The sequence below is a fragment of the Alligator mississippiensis genome, chromosome 2, assembly GCF_030867095.1.
Source record: "Alligator mississippiensis isolate rAllMis1 chromosome 2, rAllMis1, whole genome shotgun sequence".
Lineage (NCBI taxonomy): Eukaryota > Metazoa > Chordata > Crocodylia > Alligatoridae > Alligator > Alligator mississippiensis.
In genome coordinates, this window is record NC_081825.1 from 227,187,820 (window position 1) to 227,211,982 (window position 24,163).

Sequence of the window (24,163 nt, forward strand, 5' to 3'; positions counted from 1 at the left end):
GCTGGCAGCATAGGCACCTACCACAAAGGTGATCTGGAAAAGGCGTTTACTGGGCTTCTTTGGAAAGGCTCCTATCCAGCTTAAACTTTCATTGAAAGGGCTTTTTGTCACAAAGAGCCTCCCAGCACAGAGTGCCACCTTGCCTCTGCAGTGCAGAGAACAGCCCTGTTGTCTTCCATGGAATGCTAGCTCTGAAGAAAGGCAATGTCAAGCCATGGTGCTAATAATGCAGTTGCACAATTTACATGTGCAACTGCTACACCTGTGTGCGCAAATTACATGTCCAAATAGCCAAAAGAAAAGTAAGAGTATTTGTCTTCATGGAATTAGCCAAGATTTCACCGCACTGAGCAACAGTGAGCAACAGTTACTCCCACTAAATGCCTAGTTACTAAACAAGGGCCTTTTTCTTTATTCAGGAATGTCCATGCAAGCCTCCCAGCAGCATTGGCAAATGCTCTATGGAACAGAGGATGAAGCGGCTTGGCTCTACCCACATAATGGGTTAGACAGACACACCAGCCTTCACCCAAGGGTATGGACTAGATAGGGCCTAATAGGATTGGCACATCTAACATCTGATATGGCACAAAAAGACACAGGGAGGGCTATGCATGTGTATGCTGGAACGCACTGCTCCACAAATCCCTCAGGGTCTGCTTCCTCCTTGCAGTCTAGAGCCAAGCAAGTGATACTTAATCTGAAGGGAGAGTTTTGGCATGCAGGACACAGGGACACTTTTGCCTTCCAGGGATTTCAGCAGTCACATTCCTGAACTGCTGACAGCTTGGCATGTCTAAGAACAACACAAAATGCTTTTTGTTAGTCCAGTTAGCAGGCTTTGGGAAGAGGCCTCAGGTGCTGCTCTTTCCTGGCAGACACTGGATGCAAAGAGAGGAGAAGATCTCAAATCACAGCAATGCATGTGACTTGGTTACCCCAAAACATAGACTGCTGAGGCAGGGAGCAGCTGAGCTTTACGGAACCCATAATGGGATGCAAGAAGCTGGGAAACATTCTGTTCCCCAGGGCATGTGAGGCAGCCACACTCAGTCAGCAAGTTTCATGGTAAGCCTAGCAAGAGCAGAATGGCTTCTTAAAGGGACAGACAGAGGGGACACATACAGTGGCCCATGAAACTAAAGGCTAAGTGGTGTTCGGCGATTTAAAAAACCACATGCAAGATGGACAGTGCACAGCAAGACAGTTCAGTTTGTTACTATCAGGAGACAGAAAAAAGGATCCTGGGTAGGCCGGGGTATATACAAGTTCAGGCCCAAATTTGCAAGAGTTTAATCAGAAGATGCTCAGAATAAGTGACATGGACCCATTAGCCAGTGTAAGGGCTTTGTGTACATGTAATTGCGATGGTGATGACTCAGTGCTGGGTTGAGGACAGCTGTGGGCCAGCAGTGAGATACAGCAGAACTGCAAAGGAAGCTGAAGGAATGGAGATAACCAAGGGCAGAATTCAGAAGCACTGGAGGAACTGTGCACTTTGGATGCTCAGACCTGGACTGGCAGAGCACAAGAGCTCTGGTTTGAGGGCAAGGGCTAAAGCTGAAGAGAAGGAAAGGTCAACAATGACACCCACCAGGGCCGCAAGAAGCAATCAGTCATCACATATTTTTGCTGAGCTAGCCCTGGTGTGTGCTCAGGCAGCTGCCAGGGAGACACGGATTTACAAACTCCTTGGAATTATTGACAGATGACAGCCCATCACTAGGAACTCGCCAACCCCCACAGTGCTCTCTGCCTGCTCCACTGAGACAGCAAAGTGTGACAAGCGAGCCTTCAAGGCAGCACCATTCCCTAGGCAAGGAAGACTTCCAGATCAAGGAGAGAAATCCTTCAGAAAGAGCTTAGTTGCTTTGACATTTGAGACTGTTGGCAGTCAGAACTGAGTTGATCTTTACCTGCCACCCTCTTCTCTGAAGCTCCTTGTAACCCAAGAGCATGTATGATGTCCACAGTAGCCCACACTACTGATATTCCCCACTAAGGGTGCCAGGTGGACACCAGCTGCCTTGATCATCTCCTAGCACCTGGAAATATGAGGCCATAGGGCTTTTAATTAAAGTCACAGTCAATACAGCAATATTAAAGCCTATGACATTTAGGGTGAACAGAATTAAGCTCCCATTTCTACCTATCCCTTTTAGCCAGAGCTGGGTACTGCTCCACTTTGCTGGGTTAGAAGGCCCATTCTAACTCCAGGCTGTTGGTTTGTTCCATTCCCTAGACAGAGAAATCAATAGCCATTCCACTTAACACATGATTTCACATGCAGGTTTAAACGGCAGCATTTATCAACTGAGCTTCTGCTGCCAGGCTCCTATTAACTAGTCATTTACTGCCAGAGAACTGGGGCCTTTTGCTTTTGGCTACCCTGGGAGAGGAACCTTTTGAAAGGATCCGACATTTGCCTCTGACTCTGGGAATGCTGAAGGGGAGAGCAACGCAGCACAGAAGTCCCTCTGATGTCATTATCAGCATGTGAATAGGACACCCTTTCCCCATTTTGTTTCAGACCTGCTGCCCTGCCCTGTTGGTTTTGGCTAAGAGGGACCCATGCAATGCAAGAAGACTGTACTCTGCCTACTCTGTATCAGTGCTCTAGGCATCCTCGGTGTCTTCCTTTAGCTTTCCCTTACCCTCTCAACCCCATCTCAATCCAGTCTCTGCTTGGAGTACATACTTTAATTTAAACCAAATTTATTTTTGGTTCATCTTATATTTGTTTTTGGCTAACCCCAAGCTATGACACTCTTGAAATAACATGAGACTGTCCACCCAGGGCTGGGCACTGGGTTAACTAGATCAGTTTAAAGGGTAACGTTTTTGCTTTGAAAGACTTAATATTTCCTTTTTACACATCATCACCACAGAACATTTATTAGTTTGCCAACTTCAGGCAGTCTCTCTCAGCACCTGTGCAAATCAAGGGCTGATTATCTGCTCCTATGAATTCTGCTTACACTAGGGAGGGAACAGAGAGGTGGTGGTCAGCCATGTTAGTCTCAATCCTCCTAGTTAGTTAATGTCTAATGCCGTGTCCTCTGCCTGGAGAGGGAATCTTTAACTTCTGCCCCAGTATGTCCTTGGAACAGAAATGCTAGGAAAAGAACCCCTTTCACAGAATGAAGTGCAACCTTTGCTCACTAGGGAGCACATCATCTCAGATATGGCTGCAGAAAGGAGGACATTTGCTGCCCAAGGCCTCAGGGTGAGAAATTGCAATTCTCCATGCTGTTTCAGTCATCAGCAATAAAGTCTATTTAGCCAGGTTCTTATTTTCTTCCTTTTTATGGCTGTCAAGTGAAAACTCTCTACACTCTCCCTGGAAATTTCCGTTGGCTTTGTTAAGTGGAGAGCTGGTCACAGGCAGGCTGTTCATTCAGCAAGGGGGGTTTCCTCCATGCTTCCCACCAGGCTCATGTTATTTATGTACTTGGAAAAGTTCAGAGCTTAATACTATGCCAAGAACAAAACAAGGACTGGCAGTGGAGGTGTCAGAAACCACAGAAATGACTTAAGTAGCACTGCCTATCTGAGATTATTACCTAATAAAACAAGTGACCTATGGGCAGAAAAGAAACTGCTGCTCCATTTTAACAGGAATGGATGGCAAAATTGGTCTGGCCTCTGGAGGAAATCAAACACCTGACAAAGGCATAGAGGCTTAAAGAACATTTAACTTAGGAGCTAATTCAGCACAAGTCTAACATCAAATATCTTAGTGAGAACTCACAGCAGGCATAATCATAGAAGGAACTCAGCAGAGAGCCTGGGACAACAATGTCAAAGCTTTGCCAGGTGCAAAGCCTAACAGGTGATGGCAAGAAGTTATGAAGAGGCCTTCACCTTGCTGTGTTGAGCAAGACCTACAAGGAGCTGCATCTGAAACAGCTGAGCCCATGGGATGTGTAGATGGTTTATTTCAATTTACACCATCCCAAACACGTTAGAGTGATATATTCAAGCAACTAAAACCCTAATACATGGAGCATAAAAAAAATCAACTCAGACAAAGACACTGGGTTTGTTTCTCATGCAGGGCTACTCACATCACTTCCTACGATGCCAAAGTAGGGTGCAACCATACAGGGCAGAGTTTTGAGAGATATACTGTAAGTCACGTACTGCAGAAAAATATCCAATCTTTAAAGCCAGGTTTACAAACTGACCTTCCATTCAACCAGCACTATCATGGTAGTTCACTGTTTAGACTTTTGGGTAGTTCAGAAAAGGGTTTGCATTTTCCATGACAAAAAATGCCACGGGTTTTTAAGAAAATACCAACATTCCTCCACTGTTCCCATTGGGAGGGGAAGTGAAGGGTGAGGGAACAAGCATCCGGTGGAACCACACCAAGGAATCAGGTTTTCATTCTTTCCAAACAAGGATTCTGCTCCACAGCTTACCCAGACAAAGCTACCCCAGCTCCCAGCTGTGCTCACTCTCCACAGGCAGCTTTTACAGCATGCCTAAGAGGATGGGAAAGTCACGTCATTTCAGTATAGTCATCGCACCCATGAATAGCTGGGCAACAGAATCTTAAGCACAATAAGAGTTCTCATCAACTGCTTGAAAGGGAAATGCTGGTGCCTTTATTTCACTAATACTAAAGTTCCCACAGAGAGATGGACCACATACAGTTAAGAGAGAGACACAGGTCTCCAGGGGGAAGCTGGCTATGATGCAGGTGTGTAGGAGAATGCAACTAGGATTCCCAGTGCAGTAAGTGGCTCAACACAAGCTTTAGGGAAGATGACAACTCAAATTTGGTACATCATTTTGGGACAACTAACCCAGTAGCAGCTCATTCACAACTATGCAAGCTAAGAAGATACATGGGCCTGACATGTGTTCTGAATGCCATTCATGTGACTTGATCAAGATTAGCATTACAGTATAAAACTGGAAATGTGGATGAATAGTGTCATTTTTCTGTCTCACATCATCATGATGTTACAGGCCTCCAAAACTATCCAATCCAGGCTATTGCAGCCCATGGATAGGAATTGGGCATGGAGAATCAAGTTCTCTGCATCTGATATGCTCGTCATTTTCTCTGTCTGGGCAATATTAAATTACCCTTCTTCAGCTAGAGCAACATGTACATGAAGCCAGCCTACTACAAGTATCTTGTCAGAAAGATGGACAAAGTATACTAATGTGTGGGGAAAAGAAAATGCCCAAATGGTAAAATGCTTTCAAATAAGACAAAAGATTATGCTGACTACAACCCAAGTGATTTACCGGCCCCAACATCTTTCTGTAGCTTTGCTCTTCAACATGCAACGTGGAACAGGTGGGAAGACGCAGAGAAGATGTGGTAGCAGGAAGCGAACAGCAAAAGTAGGGACGCACCGATAAAGATTTTTGGGGCTGATACCAATGGCAGATTATTGACCAGCCACATAGGCCGATACCGATCCAATTGCCAATATGCAGCCTGGCAGCTTGGAGAGCAGCATCACAGCTGGTAAGTCTGTTGGGGGGAAAGGGCATGGGGGAGCAGATCAAGACCCCCATGGTGAGGGCGGGAGTGGGTCTGGGGCAGGTGCTGCCCAGCCGGGGTGAGGTGGGGCACAGGATGGAGCCGCAGTTCATTCAGGCAGGGTGCAGGGGGTGAGGGGGCAGTTCCTGCCACTGTGCCCACCTCTGTGGGAGGTGTGGGGTGCACATGCCCACTGGATTGGTGTCCAGGGCAGAGGATGACTGTTGGTGCACACTCAGGGCTGGGGCTGCACCTGCTTCTTCCTGGTGGCTGTGCTTGGGTTGGGTGGGAGGTGGGCACCAGCAGTGCTGTGAAGAGTGGCTATGGAGGGGGGCGGGGCTAGAGCAGGGGCGGGCAATTATTTCGGGCAGAGGGCCGCTTACCGAGTTTTGGCAAACCATCGAGGGCCGCATAACAGGCAGCCAGGGGCAGATAAATATTAATTTTCTAAATTTTTTAGGAGCCCTGCAAGCCAGATAGAATGGTTTGGTGGGCTGCATCTGGCCTGTGCGCCACATTTTGCCCACCCCTGGGCTAGAGCCACCCCACAATTAAGCTATGGCAGCCTCGATCTGTCCTCTCCCACGCCCCTTTCTCCCCACAGATTTACCAGCTGGACACTGCTCTCCAAGCTTCTGGGCTGCAATTCTGGCTGCATGCACGCTGCAGCATGCACACATGCACGTGGCATTTATTGACTATGTTACCAGCCAAAAAAAGCTGATTGCCAATAATGTCAATTTTCCTTTTATCAGTGCCAATATGATATGGACTGATGCATCGGTACACCTCTAGGCAAAAGGAATTAGTCTTAGTGCCCCCTGAGGTGAAGAAACTAAAATTAAGAACCAGGGTTTTGTTTCTTTCCTTTTTTTTTTTCTCCCTTTTTTTTCCTCTTATAAGAGTTCTCAAACAGAAGTTGCAAGTGGAGACAAGGCAACAGTATGGCGACATCAAGAGAAGGGGAAGCTAGATCAGCCTGTAATAATGCCAGCAAGGCCATCTTGGGGCTTGATGAGGAGTACTGTAGTAGAGTGAATGGCCTGTGCATATCGTGAGGGACAGAATAAACACAATCATGCCTTCTACACCAAGAAGGGGCAGAAGAGTCTCTTTCATATGAAAGGCCTCAGTGGTCTTACTATCTTCTCTTGTCTAAACTGCAGCAACCCTCTTTTCAGCAAAGGCTGGGCACAGCTCACTCCACAGCCTTTCTATGCTACTCTGAGCATTAGATTAGAGTTAATATCTCAGACCCTGCTTGTTCCTGATGTTAGTTAGGTTCCTGTGTTGCAACTGTCAATGCTAGACTGCCAGCCACTCCCATACACAATAGGGAGTGGCACTTGAAGGCCATAATTAAATGCAAACAGTTAGAATTAGCACAAAACTAAAACTGGAGAAGCGAGGCAGCAAGACTTGAAATTCTAAAATTAAGGTCTGTCACCATAATATTGGTGGGACCTATTGTATATCACATCTTGTCTGCAGGAGGAGAGGAGAGAGCAAGATTCATGTTTACATGCAACAGAGTATACCACCCACACAACAGGACAGAGTAACTGACAGAAGTAGCCCTAACTTTGGAAATGTCCTTGATTTTTACTAGCCTGCATATTCCTCAGCCTTAACAATACACTGACACTCAGAGGTTTTCTTCATTTAATTCTCTCCAATCTGTTCCTGGACCTAGTATGGAACTGATGTAGCAGCTGAGTTCCTAAGATTCACTGCCAAGTTCTTTGCATTGGAGCTACCCAGAATGTAAAGTTTGTGAGTTCCTTGAACTATTTGGTTTAAGGCCACCTGAAACCAGGCTCAATAAGTTGTATACATTGTTTAGACCATAATCAGCTGCTTAAGGTGATCATGGACTCTGGCTAACACCACTCATGCTACTTCAATCCCTTAGAATAGCTTAATAAGCGGTTTATATGTCCATTCAGATCTTTTAGTGGCTTAAACTACTTAAGGTGTCTTAAATCTTTTGGGTCATTCAAGCTGCTTAAGCCCTCTAAGAGCTTAACCATCTTAAACTGCAATAAACCTTTACATCAAAATAAACTGTTTAATCTTCTTTCAACTATTAAACTGTTTGGCCTTAGCTAATGCTTAAATCTATTCAAAGTTAGAAACTTCAAGGTAGGCTCATTTTGAAGATCCCATGTATATCAAACTTTGGTAGATAAAACTAAACTGAAGGAAGGTTTAAAACGGGTGAAGGTTTAAAGCAGGTGAAAGTTGCTTCTAAAGTTAACATTTAAGGCTAGCAAGCACAGCAAATGCTTTTGGATAGACCATTCTGATGAAAACACATGAATCTGCCAATCTTAAATACATGTAAGCTACATAATCAAATTCTTGGCTTGGTTTAAGTCTCAATGAGATCCACAAGCCAAACCAAGCTTGATATTTCTCACCTCTGTCACACTGAAATTAGCCAAGCACAAAGCTTCAAACTGGAACATGGGGGGGAGGAAGCATACATTTTTCATGTCTCCGCAATTGGAAACAAAATGTTATACCAGTCACTCAAATTTTCCAGGAAAAGTCAATATTTGGGCCAAGAATAAGCATGGAATATTTCAACCTACAAGTTATGATCAACCGAAAATCAAGAGCAGACAGAAGGGAAGCAGGAACTTAATCTGTAGATGCTGCATAAGCTCTCTACACCTTTTTCACTAGAATGTATCAAAGGGGCAGTCAACGCATTTCCACAATGGACTACCTCAAAAAAAACGAGAGGAAAAAAACCCTCTACTGCAAAAGGCAAAGGAGAAAGCAACCAAGCAACGACAGATTAGTTAAAACCTGTAGAAGGAGGGTGAAGGCTTCAAGAAAGCAGGATGTGTTAACACTGCCAAAGAGGGACAAGGAACTTTCTAAAAATATCAAGGTGGGAGGGAGAGGGAACAAAACCAAAGAGAAAGGCCCATTCATCCAAAAAGAAAGGGATGAAACTAAAGATGACTCAAAGAGCCAAAATCCTGAACATCTTTCTGAAATCTGCATTTAAAAAAGAAAATTCAAGAGAAGTTTAGACAATCAAGAAAAAGGAAAAATGTATAAGCGACAGTGAGACAGAGATAGACAGACGAAACACACTTGGGTAAAGGAGGGAGTTGTACAACATATACTCCAGGATAGTAAAAATTAAGCAAATGAGCTTCTTTTGATAAGTTGCCTAAAACTGGAGAGGTATCCAAACAGCAGAGAAAAGCAATCTTTAGACAGGGAAGTCAGATTTAATCTGGCAATTATGGTCTCTCCTATGTCTAAGCCCAGAAAATAATATAACAAAGGCAGGAAAATAATTTTTTCTGAAAATGACTGAAAACATAAACAACAAATATGGATGTCTGAGAAAGGTGTCAAAGTTTTCTGCCAGATAAGCTCTGTTGACCTTCTGAATAACATTACAAAATTAGTAGAGCTGTCAATTAATCGCAGTTAACTTATGCGATTAATGCAAAAACAAATTAACATGTTAATTTTTTTAATCGCATACATCATTTTGATCACTGGAGCGAACCAGCTGGAACCTGTGTGCACAACCTCAACCCTAGCCCGGCCTGCGCCTGCTTCACCTGCCCACACTGAGCAGTGGTAGCAGTGGCCAGGCAGAAGCTGCTATTGGACACTAGGGAAAAGCAGCCCCTCACCGCTGCTGTGGCCTTCTTGCTGCAGCCACGCAGAGCCTGTACCCAGGCTGCCCTGTGGCTCCTCTCTGCTGCCGGCACTGCCGCCTTTGGGCTGCCCAGTGGGGCAGCGGTGGCAGTGCAGAAGAGCTGCAGGACAGCCTGGGTGTGGGCTCCAGGCAGCTGCAGCAAGAAGGGTTCGGCAGCAGTGAGGGAGAGGGGCTGCTTTTCCTCCACACTGAGCAGCAGCTTCTGCCTGGCTGCTGCCACTGCTCAGCATGGGCATGTGAGTCTGGAGCCGGCCAGGGTTCGGCTGTTCACATGGGTTCTGGCTGGTCCACTCCAGCTGGGGCGAGTCAGGAGAGGACACGGAGTGAGCTGGGGCTGCGCGCTACTGGTGATGATAGAGAGGAGCTACAGGGCACACAGGCTCCAGGCTGTTGGGGGGAGGGGTGTGTGCTGATTATGGTGCAACTAACTGTGCAATTAAATTTGTGATTAATTGCAACTATTTTTTTAAATCTCATATTTAATTGCGATTACATTTTTTAATAGTTTGTCACCCATTAGTCAATGAAGAGGACGATGCAATGCATCTGGATTTTTACTTAAGTGTTTGATCACAAGAATACGCTTCTCAAAATAAATTCCCACCAGCTTAGGTAGGAACACTGCAACATAGACTGAGAGTGAACTATGGAACTGAAACACTGAAGGTTACCGCAAGGTCCAAAGGTAAATATTTACATGATATGGCAAGGAGACTAGGCTGCACAAATACCCATATACTTCCTCATCAAGACCCTGAGATCCAAATTGAGTGGTGTAGCAAAGGACAACTAGTATCACACCAGCTAGTAGTCTGGCATGTCCTGAAGGACAGAAGGAAAATTAAATCCATTAACACACATTGAGCTGGAGGTTTAACTGGGTCGCAACACAAACATGCAATATTAACAAATGTGCTAAGCTGTGTTGTGCGTTTGAGACAACAGTGTGCCCTTGATGCAAAGAAGGCCAACGGTATACTCAGCTGTGTTAGTAGGAGTGTTGTCAGCAGACGGAGGGAAGTGATTATTCCCCACTATTCAGCACTGGTGAGGACACATTTGGAGTACTGCATCCAGTTTTTGGCCTCCCACTACAGAAAGGATGTAGACAAATTGGAGAGTTCAACAGAGGGCAACAAAAATGGTTAGGTGGTTGGGACATATGGCTTATGAGCAGGGATCCAGGTTTTCTGTATCCTGTGGAAAAACAAAGATTTTCTCCTTTAAGGGAGAAAATCAAAGCTTTTTCTACCCAGCAAACCACAGGTTTCCCCTTGTAGGTTGGCAGAGTTCCAGCTTGCAAGGAGCTGCTTGGGGCTGGGAGAAGCAGGAGGAGGGAGTGAAGTACATCAGCAGGGCTGGGGGCAGGCGGGAGCTGTGGGTCAGGAGTGAGAGATATCAGCAGGGGGGAAGCAGAGGAGGGGGCTGTGAGTGAGGGGCCCTGGCATGGGCAGGGCACCAACATATCAGGGATGGTCAGTGCCACAAAGCAGAAGGGGGGGGTGGGGGATGGGAGGGATGACAAGTGCAGCTGGATCTACATCCTGGTGAGCGAAGGGGGCAGGAAGGGCTCTGATTTTCCATGATTAAAAAAAAAACAAAATCAAATGCCAAAATATATAGGTATTTAGAATTTACTTTATTATAATAATTAAGGCACTGGTAGGCTTTCAAAATGCTTTAAAATTGTAAATATATCAATAAACCATTGTGTTCAACTGAAACAGAGAGATAGAGAGATTTCATTTGAATTGCAGAAAATGCAGATTTTGGGGGTTTATCAGAGAATTGTGGTGTGTTTCATTTTTTTTTTTTTAACAGAGAAAACCAAGATCCCCAATTATGAGGAGAGGCTGAGAGAACTGGGCTTATTTTATCTGGAGAAGAAAAGTCTGAGGGGGATTTAGTAACATCCTTCAACTACCTGAAGGGGGGCTTGAAAGAAGATGGAGCTGCTAGACTGTTCTCAGTAGTTGCAGATGACAGAACAACAAGCAATGATCCCAAGTTGCAGCAAAGGAAGTTTAGGTTAGGTATCAGGAAAAATTCTCTCACTAGAAGGGTAGAAAAAGCACTGGAACAGGTTGCCTAGAGCAGTGGTAGAAGCTCCATCCTTGGAGGTTTTTAAGATCTGCCTAGACAAAGCTTTGGCTGGAATGATCTAGCTGGGGATGGTCCTTCTGAGGCTCCTTCCAACCCTAATTTTCCATGATTCTAAAACCAATCTTCAAGTTGGGATGGACTGATCAACAAGGATCCTGGTTTGCTTGTTTTTAATTAAAAAAATCTCCAATTTTCAGGTTAAAAAAAGGAACCCAAAATCCACATTTTTTCCACTGTCAAAATGAAATGCCGCTATACAATACATATACAGTGGCATTTCATTTTGATCACAGAAAAATGTGAATTTTGGGTTACTTTTTTAAACCTGAAGATTGGGGAATTTTTTTTTTTTTAAATCAGAGAAAACCAGGACCCCTGCTGATCAATGCAGTCAGCAGGATAGATTCCCATCTCCTTACCAGCACTAATACCCAGGCTCAGGCATGTTGTCCCTACTACTGGATGAGAGGACATGCAACCCTCAGAGAAGAGACTGGTCTGGCATAGGCAGACAATCTCAGCAATACCTATAACATCTGAAAGCCTTCTACAGGGAAATCAATTTTCACACAACAGGATCACCAAAAAGTATCACAATGCACACACACAGTATCACTGAATCCATTTGGGATTCAACACCTACTTCCTTAGAAGGGAATTCTACTAGTTATTTGGTCTTAAAACTAAGCATATTTTCAGGTGGTATTTTGATTCCGTTAGTAGAGTATATGTCTGAAGAAGGAATCATCCCTCCTCTCATCAATGCCTGAACTGCATAGCTGGCCCTCAAAGAAATGTTTTCAGCTCTTGATTTTTGAGTTACCCTAGCCATATTTCACAGAACGTGGAGGTTTACAGATTAATGTTTTCAAATGGCCTGGATATCAAGACTTATCTGAATCTGCTCCTTGGGTACAGGGGAGATTGAAGGCAGGAGAACAAGGAAACTGCAGCACAGCCCCTCTGCAGGAGAAGCCAGCATAGGGCACTGAACAGCATGTGGTCTGCGCCTGCTGGCTTCCTGTCTCACACACATCAGTTCTGGGAGGCCCTGAACGCTTCACCGTCTGACATGGTGGGTCATGACTAATAAATGCAAAAGCTCTTGATAGGACATGATGGGGCAGAAAGGTTATGAAGAGTTAAAAGGAAATTCTTATTAACTCAGAAAAAGTCTTTCCTGCGCAAGACAGGGATTTCAACTCTCAATGATTCCATTCCAGTATTTTTTTTCCTAGTCTTGAATATGTAGAGACAAGGAACAAGAGCAAAAGCTGAGTCAGCATTAGAACTAGCCACAAGCACAAGCACTATCAAGTGAAGAAGAGGGAGCAGCAACTTTAAAGTGGTTACAAAGCAAATGCAAGGCTGAGAGCTTGCCTATGCAGAAAGTTAGGATGCAATGAGTTAGGAAAAGAATTTTCTTTGTATTAGCTACTCTGAACCAGCTCCCCCTGCACACATTCTTCTCTGGGGTTTCAATAAAGTGGAGGAAGCCACTCTCCCACTCAGTGTACCCAATGATCTCTCCCTCATTGGTAACCCTGTTACTAGGAGAAAATAAGGTCTCCTTCTTATTCGAAAGGATAAGAATCCAGACAGAATCTTGATATCATCTGCCTTGCCACAATGATGTTGGCTTTTGTGTCAACCTGCATAACAATCAAACTATATTTTTGTGGTTGATATTCATGTGTTTCTCGTGGCACATAAACTGTGGACACACATATCACCAATAGTTTTAGTACAGTTCAGGAATTCCGGCTTTTAAACCCAGCTGTTATATCAGGCATTTTAGCTATGCCCAGCACCAGTAGATAGATTATAACCAATCAACTTAGGACCTACACATTTAAGTTAAAACTGTATAGAAACTAGCTATAGAATTGTTACATATTTTCAAGCACCAGCTTTGTAGTTAGTTGGCTCTTTTTATAGCTGGATAGTAATTTTTATGGTGTGATAATTACTTTGCACATGTAGCTGGTCTAAATTTATTGTGCAATTAACCAGTTAATTGTGCGATATTTACTTCTCACTTGTGGCCGGTCTTACTTCACAGGTATGGCCAGTCTAAATTTACTTTGCAATTAAACAGTTCATTGCATAATATATGTAATGTGTAGCAGGGGCCTTAACCTACAGCACAAGAGTTTCTACTGTTAAACTGCCAACATCAACCTGGTCAACCACAGACCCCAAAATGCAGGACTGGAAGGAACGTTCCAAGTTTACTGAATCTAGTCACCTGCTGTGACTCAATCAACCAAACTCCACCACAAACTAGTAAGATCTTTTACCACCACTACTCCAGCTGGAAGGCTGTAGTAGAACCCTGCTCTTCAGATGCTGAACAGCATCTTTTAGTTTGCAGCCTAAATTGATTTGTGGCCAGTTTATATCCATTTGTTCTTGGGCCATTCTTATCATTTAGCGTAAATATTTTTCCTCCATGGTGGGGGATACATTATGCCCAGTGTATTTGTAGAGAGTAATCATACCTTCTGCCAGTTTTCCTTCTGCTAGACTAAACAAGCAAAGCTCATTTCATTTCACGTGAGACTGGATGTACAGTTCCCACTTCTGTTCCAGTTCAAGTCACTGGCGATACATAGGGAGTTGCACATGGGTGCACGTGCACCCCCTGAGATTGGCCATGTACCCCCTGGAAACACCAGCTGCAAAACTGGAAGTGCTGGAGAAAGTGCACTTCTGGTTTCGCCAGTGGTGAATTTGGGCTCAGCGATTGGCCACTGGGGGATCCTCCCTGGTCAGTGATCTGGTGCCCCGCCCTCCCAGACTCAGCACCAGTTGCCCATCTTTCTTTAAACTTAAGTGACAAGACCAGTGGACAGTATTCCAGAGGAAGTTTTGTTACCGTCTTATACAATGGCATTACTGCTTCCTCATCTGCACTGGAAATCTCTCTACCCACTCATCCTAGCTGTCACTGCCTTTATTCCCTCCAAAGCCTAAAAGTACACTGGTGGCTGATATTATCCTGTGACCAATTAATTCCCCCAGATCTTTTTCCTCCTGTCATTTCCAACTGATGAGCTCCCAGCTTAGTGCAGAGATTCTTATTGGTCCTTAAATGCATGTCCTTGCATTTTATTCTACTAAATTTCATCCAGTGTCAACTACTGCAGGTCATCCAATCTTCCTGGACAACACAGCAATCTTCTTCCATATTGACATTGTCTTCCAACTTTGGGAGGCAAAAGCAAATTTGCCTTCCAAAACAAACAGCAAATTTCATTAGTGAAAGGTCTTTAGTGAAAATATTAAAGGGACCGATTCTGAAAATTATTCTTAAGAAACTTTACTAGTAATGTTACTCTAGCCCCAATACCACCTTTCAACAAAAACTGTTGTCATCTCTTCTTTAACTAGTTACCTTACTGTTCAACTAATCCCTATTCTTTTCCACTTTAAGTCATTTTTGTGGTGGTAAAATTTTTACTGAAATCCAGATAGGCGAGATCTACTGAATTTTTTCCTTGTCTAGAAAATTAGGTTTGTTATCAAAGAGACCTTTTGGCTTAGCCTGGCACAATACATCTTTGGTAAACGTATAATGCATTTGGTCCTATTTTCCACTTACCTCCACATTTTTAATTATTCATTCCCTCAAACTTTGTTCTAACGTCTTGTATGCTATTGAGGTCAGACTAACAAAAGCCAATAGTTGCTCATATCACCCTCCCACCTCCTTAAATATAGATCTTACATTTGTAATTCTCCAATTATATGGCACTTGATAGATTCATTAAGATGTCTTGTTATCAAACCTTCATTCCTGCCTCCCACAACGTTCTCATTGACAAGCTAAGAGCATGCAGACTAAATGAAAATGCTGTAAGGTAGATATATAACCAGTTAGATCACTGCACTCAACAAGCAGTCATCAATGGTTCAAAGTCTAATTTGGAAGAAGTATCAAGTGGAGCTGCCCAGGGGTCTGGTATTTTTTAGTGTCTTCATTAATTCTTTGGATGATGGGATTGGGTGCACACTTAGCAAAGTTGGAGATGACACTAAGTTGGGTGGAGTTTAGACACTCTGGAAGGCAGGACTAGGATCCATAATTACCTGGACAGCCTGGAAAAATGGTCTGCAATCTATCAGGTGAGATTCAACAAGGATAAGTGTGAAGTCATGCACTTGGGACAGAATAATTGCATGAACAAATGCAGACTCAGGAGTGACTGGCTGGGCTGCAATACTGCAGAAAAGGACCTGGGGGTTACAGTAGACCATAAGAGGAATATAAGTCAGCAGTGTGGTTCTTGTTGTAAAAAAGCCAACAGCATACTGAGTTATATTAACAGGACTGTCACTTGCAAATCAAGAGAAGCATATCCTCCACTCTGTTCAGCCCTGGTGAGACCTCACCTGGAGTAATGTGTCTAGTTTTAGGCCCTACACTTCAAGAAGGATATGAACAGATTGAAAAGAATCCAATGCAGCGTGACAAAAGTGACTGGCCTGAGAAGCAAGACTTATGAAGAAAGGCTGAAAAACTAAGGTTATTTAGTCTGAGGAAGAGAAGACTGTGGGGGGATTTCAAATACTTGAAGGGTGATTACAAAGAGGAAGGATGGAGATGGTCTTTTCTCTGTGGCTATAGGAAACTGGCCTAGGAGCACGGGCCTCAAGCTGTAGCAGAAGAAATTTATGTTGGAAATTAGGAGGAATCTTCTGACTAAGGGTAGTTAAGCATCAGAACAGGCTACTTAAAAGAAATTGTGGAATCTCCACCCTTGGAAATTTTCAAGATTTTTTTGGACAGGCACTTGGCTGGAATGGTTTAGTCAAAAAAGATCCTAGCTTGCACAGGGGGGTTGGACTAGATGACGTCATGCGGTCCTTTTCAGTTCTACTTCCCTATGAACCCATTATTCATGGGCCAGGTCTTTCAGAATTCTGGAGTGCGAGTCATCTAGTCCCTTCCCCTAACATGAACACACTCAGCTTTGAGCTTTGTCTCCAAACTGGATATGGTAATTTCCATTTCCATACACTTATTTCCTTTAGCTGTCCTGCCTTTGTGCCCATGTTCAACATCAGCACTCTTACTAAAAACTATTAATTTAGTTATGTATTGGATTATCTTTAATCTCCACCCCATCTTAACTGCATAGTGCCCCAACTTTTCTTCCCTCATTCTGGGGTATTTTTTGTAAGGCTGAAAGTCCTTTTCTCCATTCCTTGGAAGCTCTATGCTTACTCTTAATATCCACTTAGGTCTGCATATTTTTCTCTTATATCCCAAGCAATCCCACACCTCCTCCACATCCAAGTCCTTAAAGTCAGCCCTTAACTAGTTATCTTAATTTCCACTCTTGATATAAAACTGTTACAAATCTACTTCTATTTATCCTCCCTCTTAATTTCAACTGAATCAACTTGTAATCACTTGAGCAAAGGTTACTTTCTACAACTGCCTCTATTACAATGTCTTCATTACTTACCAAATCCAAGTCTAAAATAGCATCACCTCTTGTTGACTCAGGGACTATTTGGTGAAGAACCTGTTGGCAATCACACCAAGATCATCTGGGCCCCATCATTATTTGTTCTTGCATTTGCTCTTCAATATATATCTGGAGCGTTAATAAGTCGCCCACAATAATACAATTTCCAGTCATATTTATTTAACATTATACAGATCTCTTCCCGTCCAACCCTGAGGGTCAAGAGCTGACTCCAAGTACTACACAGTGGAGGCTCTTTTAATATCTTTCCCAAAAGCAATTCTGCTTTATCTATGCTACTCTCTCTCTATTTCCTTTCAGTCCATTACATTAATAACATACAATGCTGCCTTGCCACCTTTAGTTTATTCATTTTTCCTTCAGTACCTGTGGTCTGGTCAAGATTGTGATTATATCATGATCCTTTTACCTCTATAAACATGTGACGTAGCACCCTACACTAGTAGTTCCAGCTCCTCTTTGTTGCCCAGATTCTTTGCATTCATAAGCAAATCCCACTGACCACATCCGATTTCCTAGGTGGATTAAGAGTTGTCCTGCCACTAACCATTTTCTAATCATATTAGTTCTTCTCTTTACAGTGAATTATCCTATCCTCTGGCAGTCCTTTACCCCTTGCCATCTCCTTGTTTATCACATTTTCCTTTTTGTGTATTTTAAAACAAAGTGTGGAGATTATAAATACAAGAGTCCATTCCAAACTTCTCCCGCCATTTCTTAGTTTAAAAGTCTCCTAATCAGTTATGCCAATCAGTTTAAAGCAAACAGCACCTCAGGTATTCAAGTTCTTATGATAAGATGAAATCATATGTTAGCAGTTTAGGATAGCCAACTTCTACAGAGCAACAGCAGCTCACTTCTGTTCCGATACGGCACTGCTCATTTGCATGTCCCGGGGCTGAAAAGTCAAAGCAAGTTCCTCAAGCAACTCTATTAAAAGTCTGCTTCATCATGCAAAAGTTCTGGGGCCACTGCTCCCCATCCCAATCTAAATAATTTGACACCTCCACTGTATGCAAGATATTCAGTATCAGAAATATCCATCCATCTACAAAGACTCTTCAGCAACTGCAGCAAGCATCAGCTGTCTCCACTCTTTCTTGTTATTATTTAGCCTGCAAAAATCTCTGCTAATACCCCTGATATCTTCTGTGGGCCAAAAAAAAAAAAAATCACTGCCAAAATGCCACAGCATCTTCCACACCCTTTATCTGCACCTTGCTGCAATGACAGTGTGCACACAAAAAGGAATGGTTCATTCACCTGTGTTGAAGCTGTATTTTGGAATTCACTGAAACTGAGCTGCAGACGCATGCACAGCTGAAATCCTAGAGTTAAATGTGTTGGCGAACTAAGAACACTTCCACGCTGGCACTAGGGAAGGATAAATAATCTTGCAATACACTGTGCAACAACTCCTAAGGGGGCTCCAGTTAGTGAGGTACTCAGAACCCTGGGGCATGCATGCAGCACCCAGAAATGCAACACCTATTCCCCAGCTACTAGGGAATGCTTCTAGAAGTTTGACAAGCCTAGTAGCAAAGACATATCTAAGATGTCTGCAAACTCAGACAGATCTCCACAATACACTGGTTTTACGTGCAAAGTTCTCTCTGCAAGCATACAACTTACAGATTCTCTTAGATATGGTCTACATTAGAGAAATACAAATTAAAGTACTTCAGAATAACTTGCTAGTGTAGATACTATTTCAGATTAAAACCGACTCTGCTCACATTGTACAGTAATTAATATTTATTCTACTATAGCTGTTTAAGTCAGTTTCCCTGAATAAACAAGGCCTTACAGAAGATGAGATTCTGGAGAAAAAGACAGCAGTTTGAAAGAAGTGCTTGATAAGCTGTATCACTATTATTAGTCCAAGTCTAATTCTGATTGCAGTTTGACCCTCTGGATCTACTAAAATAAGGACTATCACCATAGTGCAGATTTGCCCTAATTCAATAAGTTTGGCATTTCACAAGCATAACATGCTCAGTCTTGTGCAGAAGACATGGAAATCTATTTTCATGCCGTAGGATCTCCAAGCAGGTGTGTGGACTACAGGATTCCAGCTGCATATTCAGTAGCAATTTGGCATCTCAACTTGCAAAACATTACCACGAGCAGGGATTGGTGGCAGATCAGTAACAGGAAATCAGTAAAGCATTGATATCAAGTGTTCCGGAAGTTCAAGAGAAACTACAATACTCCAGAAGAAACACAGATTAGATATTGGAAAGGGGCACCTCTCCACCTGAAGTATCATGCCAAAAGTCCCTTGAAGAATTGCTCATACTATAAAACATCACGTGGCCAGGATTCTCATCTTCTGTCATCACTTTTTCCTGTGCCATGTAAAAATTAGATTGTGTCTACTTGTTAATCTGTAAAGTATCGTGCATATTATGGTACTATAAATAATAAACAGAACTACCAGTGGTCTGTCCTGCTAGAACTACAACCATTTACCAGATTACTTTGACAGTCGTACCAAAAACATTCTGGTTAATATAACCTTATATTGGATTAGTCCATGTCTAGGCATATATGAAACTGAAATAATCTAGGAGGATTGTACAGCAAAGGGGAAGTAGGAAAGCAATGTGTAAGAAACCCTGTCTGTATGTAGTTTCAAGACAGAAACATGGTTATTTACTGTTAAAATCAAATAAACTCCACAACTGTTCAAAAGAAAAGTCAGATTCCTCATCTGCCAACCACACAACAGCAGTGGAAAGCCAGCTTGTGTCAGCTCCCCTAACAAGCAGAAAGACTGGAGGTCTCCCTCCCTTCCCCCCCACTGTAGCTGTGCCACTTACTCTGGTCGGCAAATCACCAGGTCTCCCTTGTTGGTGCCATATGCCAAACCGAGACCTGGCTCAGGCAGCCAGCGAGCAGAATTTATGCTGACATGTCTTCTCTGGTCAGCAGGCATTGGGTACAGGACATTGAAGACTCTCTGAAAAAGACAACAGCAAAGTGTTATTTAAGAGGACAAAAAGTCAGGGGAGTCAAGGAGGCTCAAATGCTAAAATTGCCTGTGGCGGAACAGCTGAGAAGGGAGGCTAGTCACTTTACAGGCTGTTCCAAGAAATAAGTAACCTGCCAGCAAGTGTAAGCATCTGATAGAAACACACACATCCCATAAATATTTAACAGCATCGTACATAGATAGTTCCAAAGCAAGAAATGCACACTGCTATCACAGCAGGCCAAATTTCACTCAGCTAGTGGGCTGCACAGCTGTGTGGTCCCTTCACGGACACTAATTAACCAAAAGTGCTGAGACCTGGTGATGTATTCACTTCAACACTGGACAACTGGGAATTCTCTGGCCCTTTATTAGCCCCAGTTTTCATTTTCATGCAGCCATCACTCAACTGCAGGAATTGGGGAATCAAGGAAATGTATGGGCTTTCATTGGCAGTAGCCCAAAACGTGATCTTACATGGTTTGTCCATTAAATAAATGGGAACTCCATGTGTCAACACAATAGGGGATCTGTCCTGTGTCCTTCAGAGCCTACGGGAATTCTCTCTCCCACAAAGACGCAGAGTTGGGAAAGAAATGCTGAGCCAACATGTTAATGTTATCCAGAACAGCGACCAGCACAGAGGTAAAACACATCTATGAATTCAGTTAGACTCCCAACTCAGCCCATGTCACCCAATTAACTTTGTTCCCTTGAGGAGACCCTAGAAGCCAGCGGAGCTTTAACGCCGCGGAGGACTTTACTTACCATAGCCCCGATCCAGTAAATCTGATCATCTTAGACTACAGGAACATTACATGATGAAGGCTGAGGGCACCAAGCAGCTCTGCCCTCCACTGTTACCTAAACTGCAACTAGTTTTACCTACAGAAGACCCCCCCCTACTCTTAAAAGGAACAACAGGTGCTCTGCAGTCTACAAACTCCTCTGCACTCTGCACCTTCTGCTGGCCAGGATTTTACAAGCTGATCCCATGCCATGTAGTCAGAAAATGTGATAAACTAAAGAGAGGCTTAGGCTATAAAACAAGGGACCAGACAGTAGAAAAGAGGAGCAATGGTCTGGTTTGGCCACAGGCAGTATATTAGGGCAGCTACTCTGACACACTGGGCCATCAGTGCAGTTTGTGGTAGAAAGCTCTGAGCATCCAGGCTTTGGACAGAGTAGTTAGGGGCATTTTAATGCAGTCTATTCGCTAAATTGAGGTCTATGACAGAAGACAGCTAAAACTCTGAACTGGAGTCACCACAAGTGACATGCTTATTAACTATATTTTCCTCTCAAGAAGTCTGGGGTCCAAACTACTTTAGGTCGCAGGTCAAAAAACCAACAAAACAAAACCACCAACCCCCAAAAAACAACCCCCTACCCCCCAAAAAAATCTGTCCCCGTTAGAATATCTAGCAAATGGTAGCTCATCACAAGGCTCCTGGCAAGTCAGGCCAAACTAGAGATCTTTGCTCAGAGAAAGTAACTGGTAGAGGATCATAGGATGGAACCCCAAGCATTGCAACAGTATGGGAGTGATACAGGTCAGTCCTGTGGGTCTGGAGCCATGAAACCGTAAGAGTGGAACCGATCTGGGATTGGGGAAGTGTGGCCCACTGGATAAGGCAATAAATTAAGACAACGTTCCTACCTCAACTCCACCACAGACCTACTACATGACCTTAGACATCATATCACCTCACCTCACCATCACATCACCTCTCTGTACCTCCAATTCTGCTCCTACCTTTGTCTGTTTTGTCTACTTGGATTGTAAAATCTTTAAGGCAGGAACACCCTTAGTATGTGTTTCTACAATGCCTGGTACTAGGGCCCAATTTTAGCTACTGTAATTGGCACAGCTGTTCAACCATATTATTTCTGGCTATAGGCAACATTTTCAGGCTCTCCTTAAGAAAGTGTAACATTTAGAAAAGCTAGAGTCCTTTAGAATTTCTCTGTATGATGCAAGTTGGTCACCTGCTCTACTCTCAGCAATGCTCAGCAGTCATTAGTTTTCCAGGACGACCAGCATCTGGGTGAAGGGAGCAGGGTGTTTTCCTAAGTAATTTTCACCCATCCTCAGCTCATCCATCCCATTCTCTGCTGGTACTTAGCTAGTTAACAAAAATCAGATGCATGCTGGTAACACCTGTTGCTATGGAGATTAGGGTGCACACTGAGATGGGGAGTCTGGTTTTTAATGGGTGGGAGGAGGAGACAGGGGTTATAGAAGCAGGGAACATTCATTTGAAAAATAAGCTCTTGAAGTCTGACAGAAAAGTCACTGGGGTCTGGCACACACCTATTTTTCAGTCAGTCACAAGTGGGTAAGCAATTTCTCCCTGTTCCTCCTCTGCAAGGAAAGCTGCATCTCGCCCTTAAGAGCTGCAGTTGGTGGAACTGGTTTTTGGGCTGACTCCAACTCTTGCCAGAGGGATGGAGCCTATACTTCAAGGGCTGCACAGCATGTTCAGAGATGGGCCATGTGGAAGGCTGTGACTTGTTTGCTACAGTTTGTGTTTCACATTAAGGGGCACTCACTGGCAAGCCAAGGGAGCTTGCCCATCTCTACCACTCTGTGAAAGTGCCCACCTGAAGGCAGATTGTCAAAGCAAGGCAGAATCTCTGATTCTTAAGGACAGGCACTTCATGCAATCCACTTCTTTATTCACGTCTAAAGAGCCTGTAGCTTCAAAGATCCTGTTTCCCCCAGCACTTCCCACTCCCATGCTAATGGGACAACGCCATACAGTGTTAAGGGGTGATGACATCCATGCGTGTGGTAATTAGTAGATAAAAGAGAGTGCAGCTGCACTGGCATAATCATGACTCGCAGCAGTATCCGGGCCCCAGCTAATCAGTCTGATGTAGTCATAGAGATGAGCTGCTTCAGCTGCATCCATTAGCAAGACCCCCTACTACCCCCTCCACAGGAAGAAGAATAGTCCCCTTTTACATGGGCAGGTGCCCTCTGCTAAGGAAGGGTCAGAAACCCACCAGGCATGCCAATTCTCCCCTAAATTAAGACCAGACCTTGTTCTTTCTGTTTGACTGTGACACTAACACTAACAATCTTCTGAAAAGTTAGTACTGCAGCCAAATATGCCAATCTGAAAATACATGAAGGAGAAACCAACAGCCTTATAATACTGCGCATCTTTCAGCCTCGTGACAGATGCCTTTATAGGTACCTATTTCCAGTAACAGGATTTGTAAGATGAGAAGTTCTTTAATGTCCACTCTAAGCAGGGGAACTACAGCTCCACCCGCACTCTCAAAGAAGTGTCCACATATTCCTTGCTTGGAAGGGTAAGAACCTCATGCAGCACAAACATTAGCATCGTTTTCAGCAGTAATGATATGTTTTCAATGTATTCCATTCACCAGTCACGAAGGGGCATCCTTTATTCCTACAACAAGCTCACCTGTTATGACTGGGTTACTGACTCAATGTTTAATGAACAGGGACACTAGTAAACCGCTTTATCTTGGTAAATGACTTGCTGCTCACTTCACATTTCACTTGTACTAAAATCAGTGCCTCAAGGATTTTATTCTTCCCAGCCAGCAAGGCTGGGAAATTTCAGGGAAACAAAAGTCTAAGACACTGCCCCAAAAAATAATACAAGTATCCCTCTGAAGACTCAAGCCCAACAGGCAACAGATATGAACTAAATTATTTCCCTCAACTGGAACTGGCCAAGAAAAGAGGCATGCTAATATCAATCAGAAAATGGCATTTCAGCAAAAACTAGACATTTTTTCTATTGAATGGCCATACTCAGCACCTCTCCACCCTACCACCCCAATTAGTTTATGCAGTGTGGCAGGCAACTTAGCCGTAGCTGCAGAAAAACTTGTGCTGTGGACAGGTCATCATATCCATGGGATTATTGTGCAAAACTGGGAACCCACAGAGAAAGATGGGGTCTCACTGAATCCAAGAGTTCAAGAGAAAAAGTGATTTTCTCTAGAAAAAAATCCAGAAGTGTCTAAAGAGCTAGGCTCTTACACCAACATATGAGAGAGGGGAAAGCAACCTTTGCTAGGCTGAGGATGATGCATATAGATGCTTCCATTTCATGTCCTTGTAACTGGATGGGGAGAGACTCAGTTGAGTCATTTGTAACCAGGCTTTTACTATTTCAGATAACTCTCAAAAGCTGCAATTACAAGCAACCGCTTAAAACCTTGGTGAAAGAGAGAGAGTAGTTGTATTTCATTTTTCATCAACCAAGAAGTTGTGTGTATAAACATCACCTTAGAGTCACCTTTCTGGCCAATGAAGGAGCAGCATTCCACTTTGCAGAGTGATTTCCAGGATGCAAGGCCTTGAGAAAGGAAGGGAATAAACTGGGGGAGGAGTGAAGGGGAGGCAAAGA

The 24,163-nt window shown here is 43.6% G+C and overlaps 1 protein-coding gene across 7 annotated transcripts in view; it reads right to left on the bottom strand.

The window, feature by feature from the left end:
- The window catches only part of AMBRA1 (autophagy and beclin 1 regulator 1), a 176,443-nt gene that overhangs the window by 17,070 nt on the left and 135,210 nt on the right, over positions 1-24,163 (bottom strand). For all 7 annotated transcript variants that reach the window (XM_059722817.1, XM_014602384.3, XM_019476985.2 and 4 more), the window contains one exon: positions 19,618-19,757. In XM_059722817.1, the coding sequence (XP_059578800.1) occupies positions 19,618-19,757 (140 nt within the window). The remainder of the gene's footprint in view (positions 1-19,617; positions 19,758-24,163) is intronic.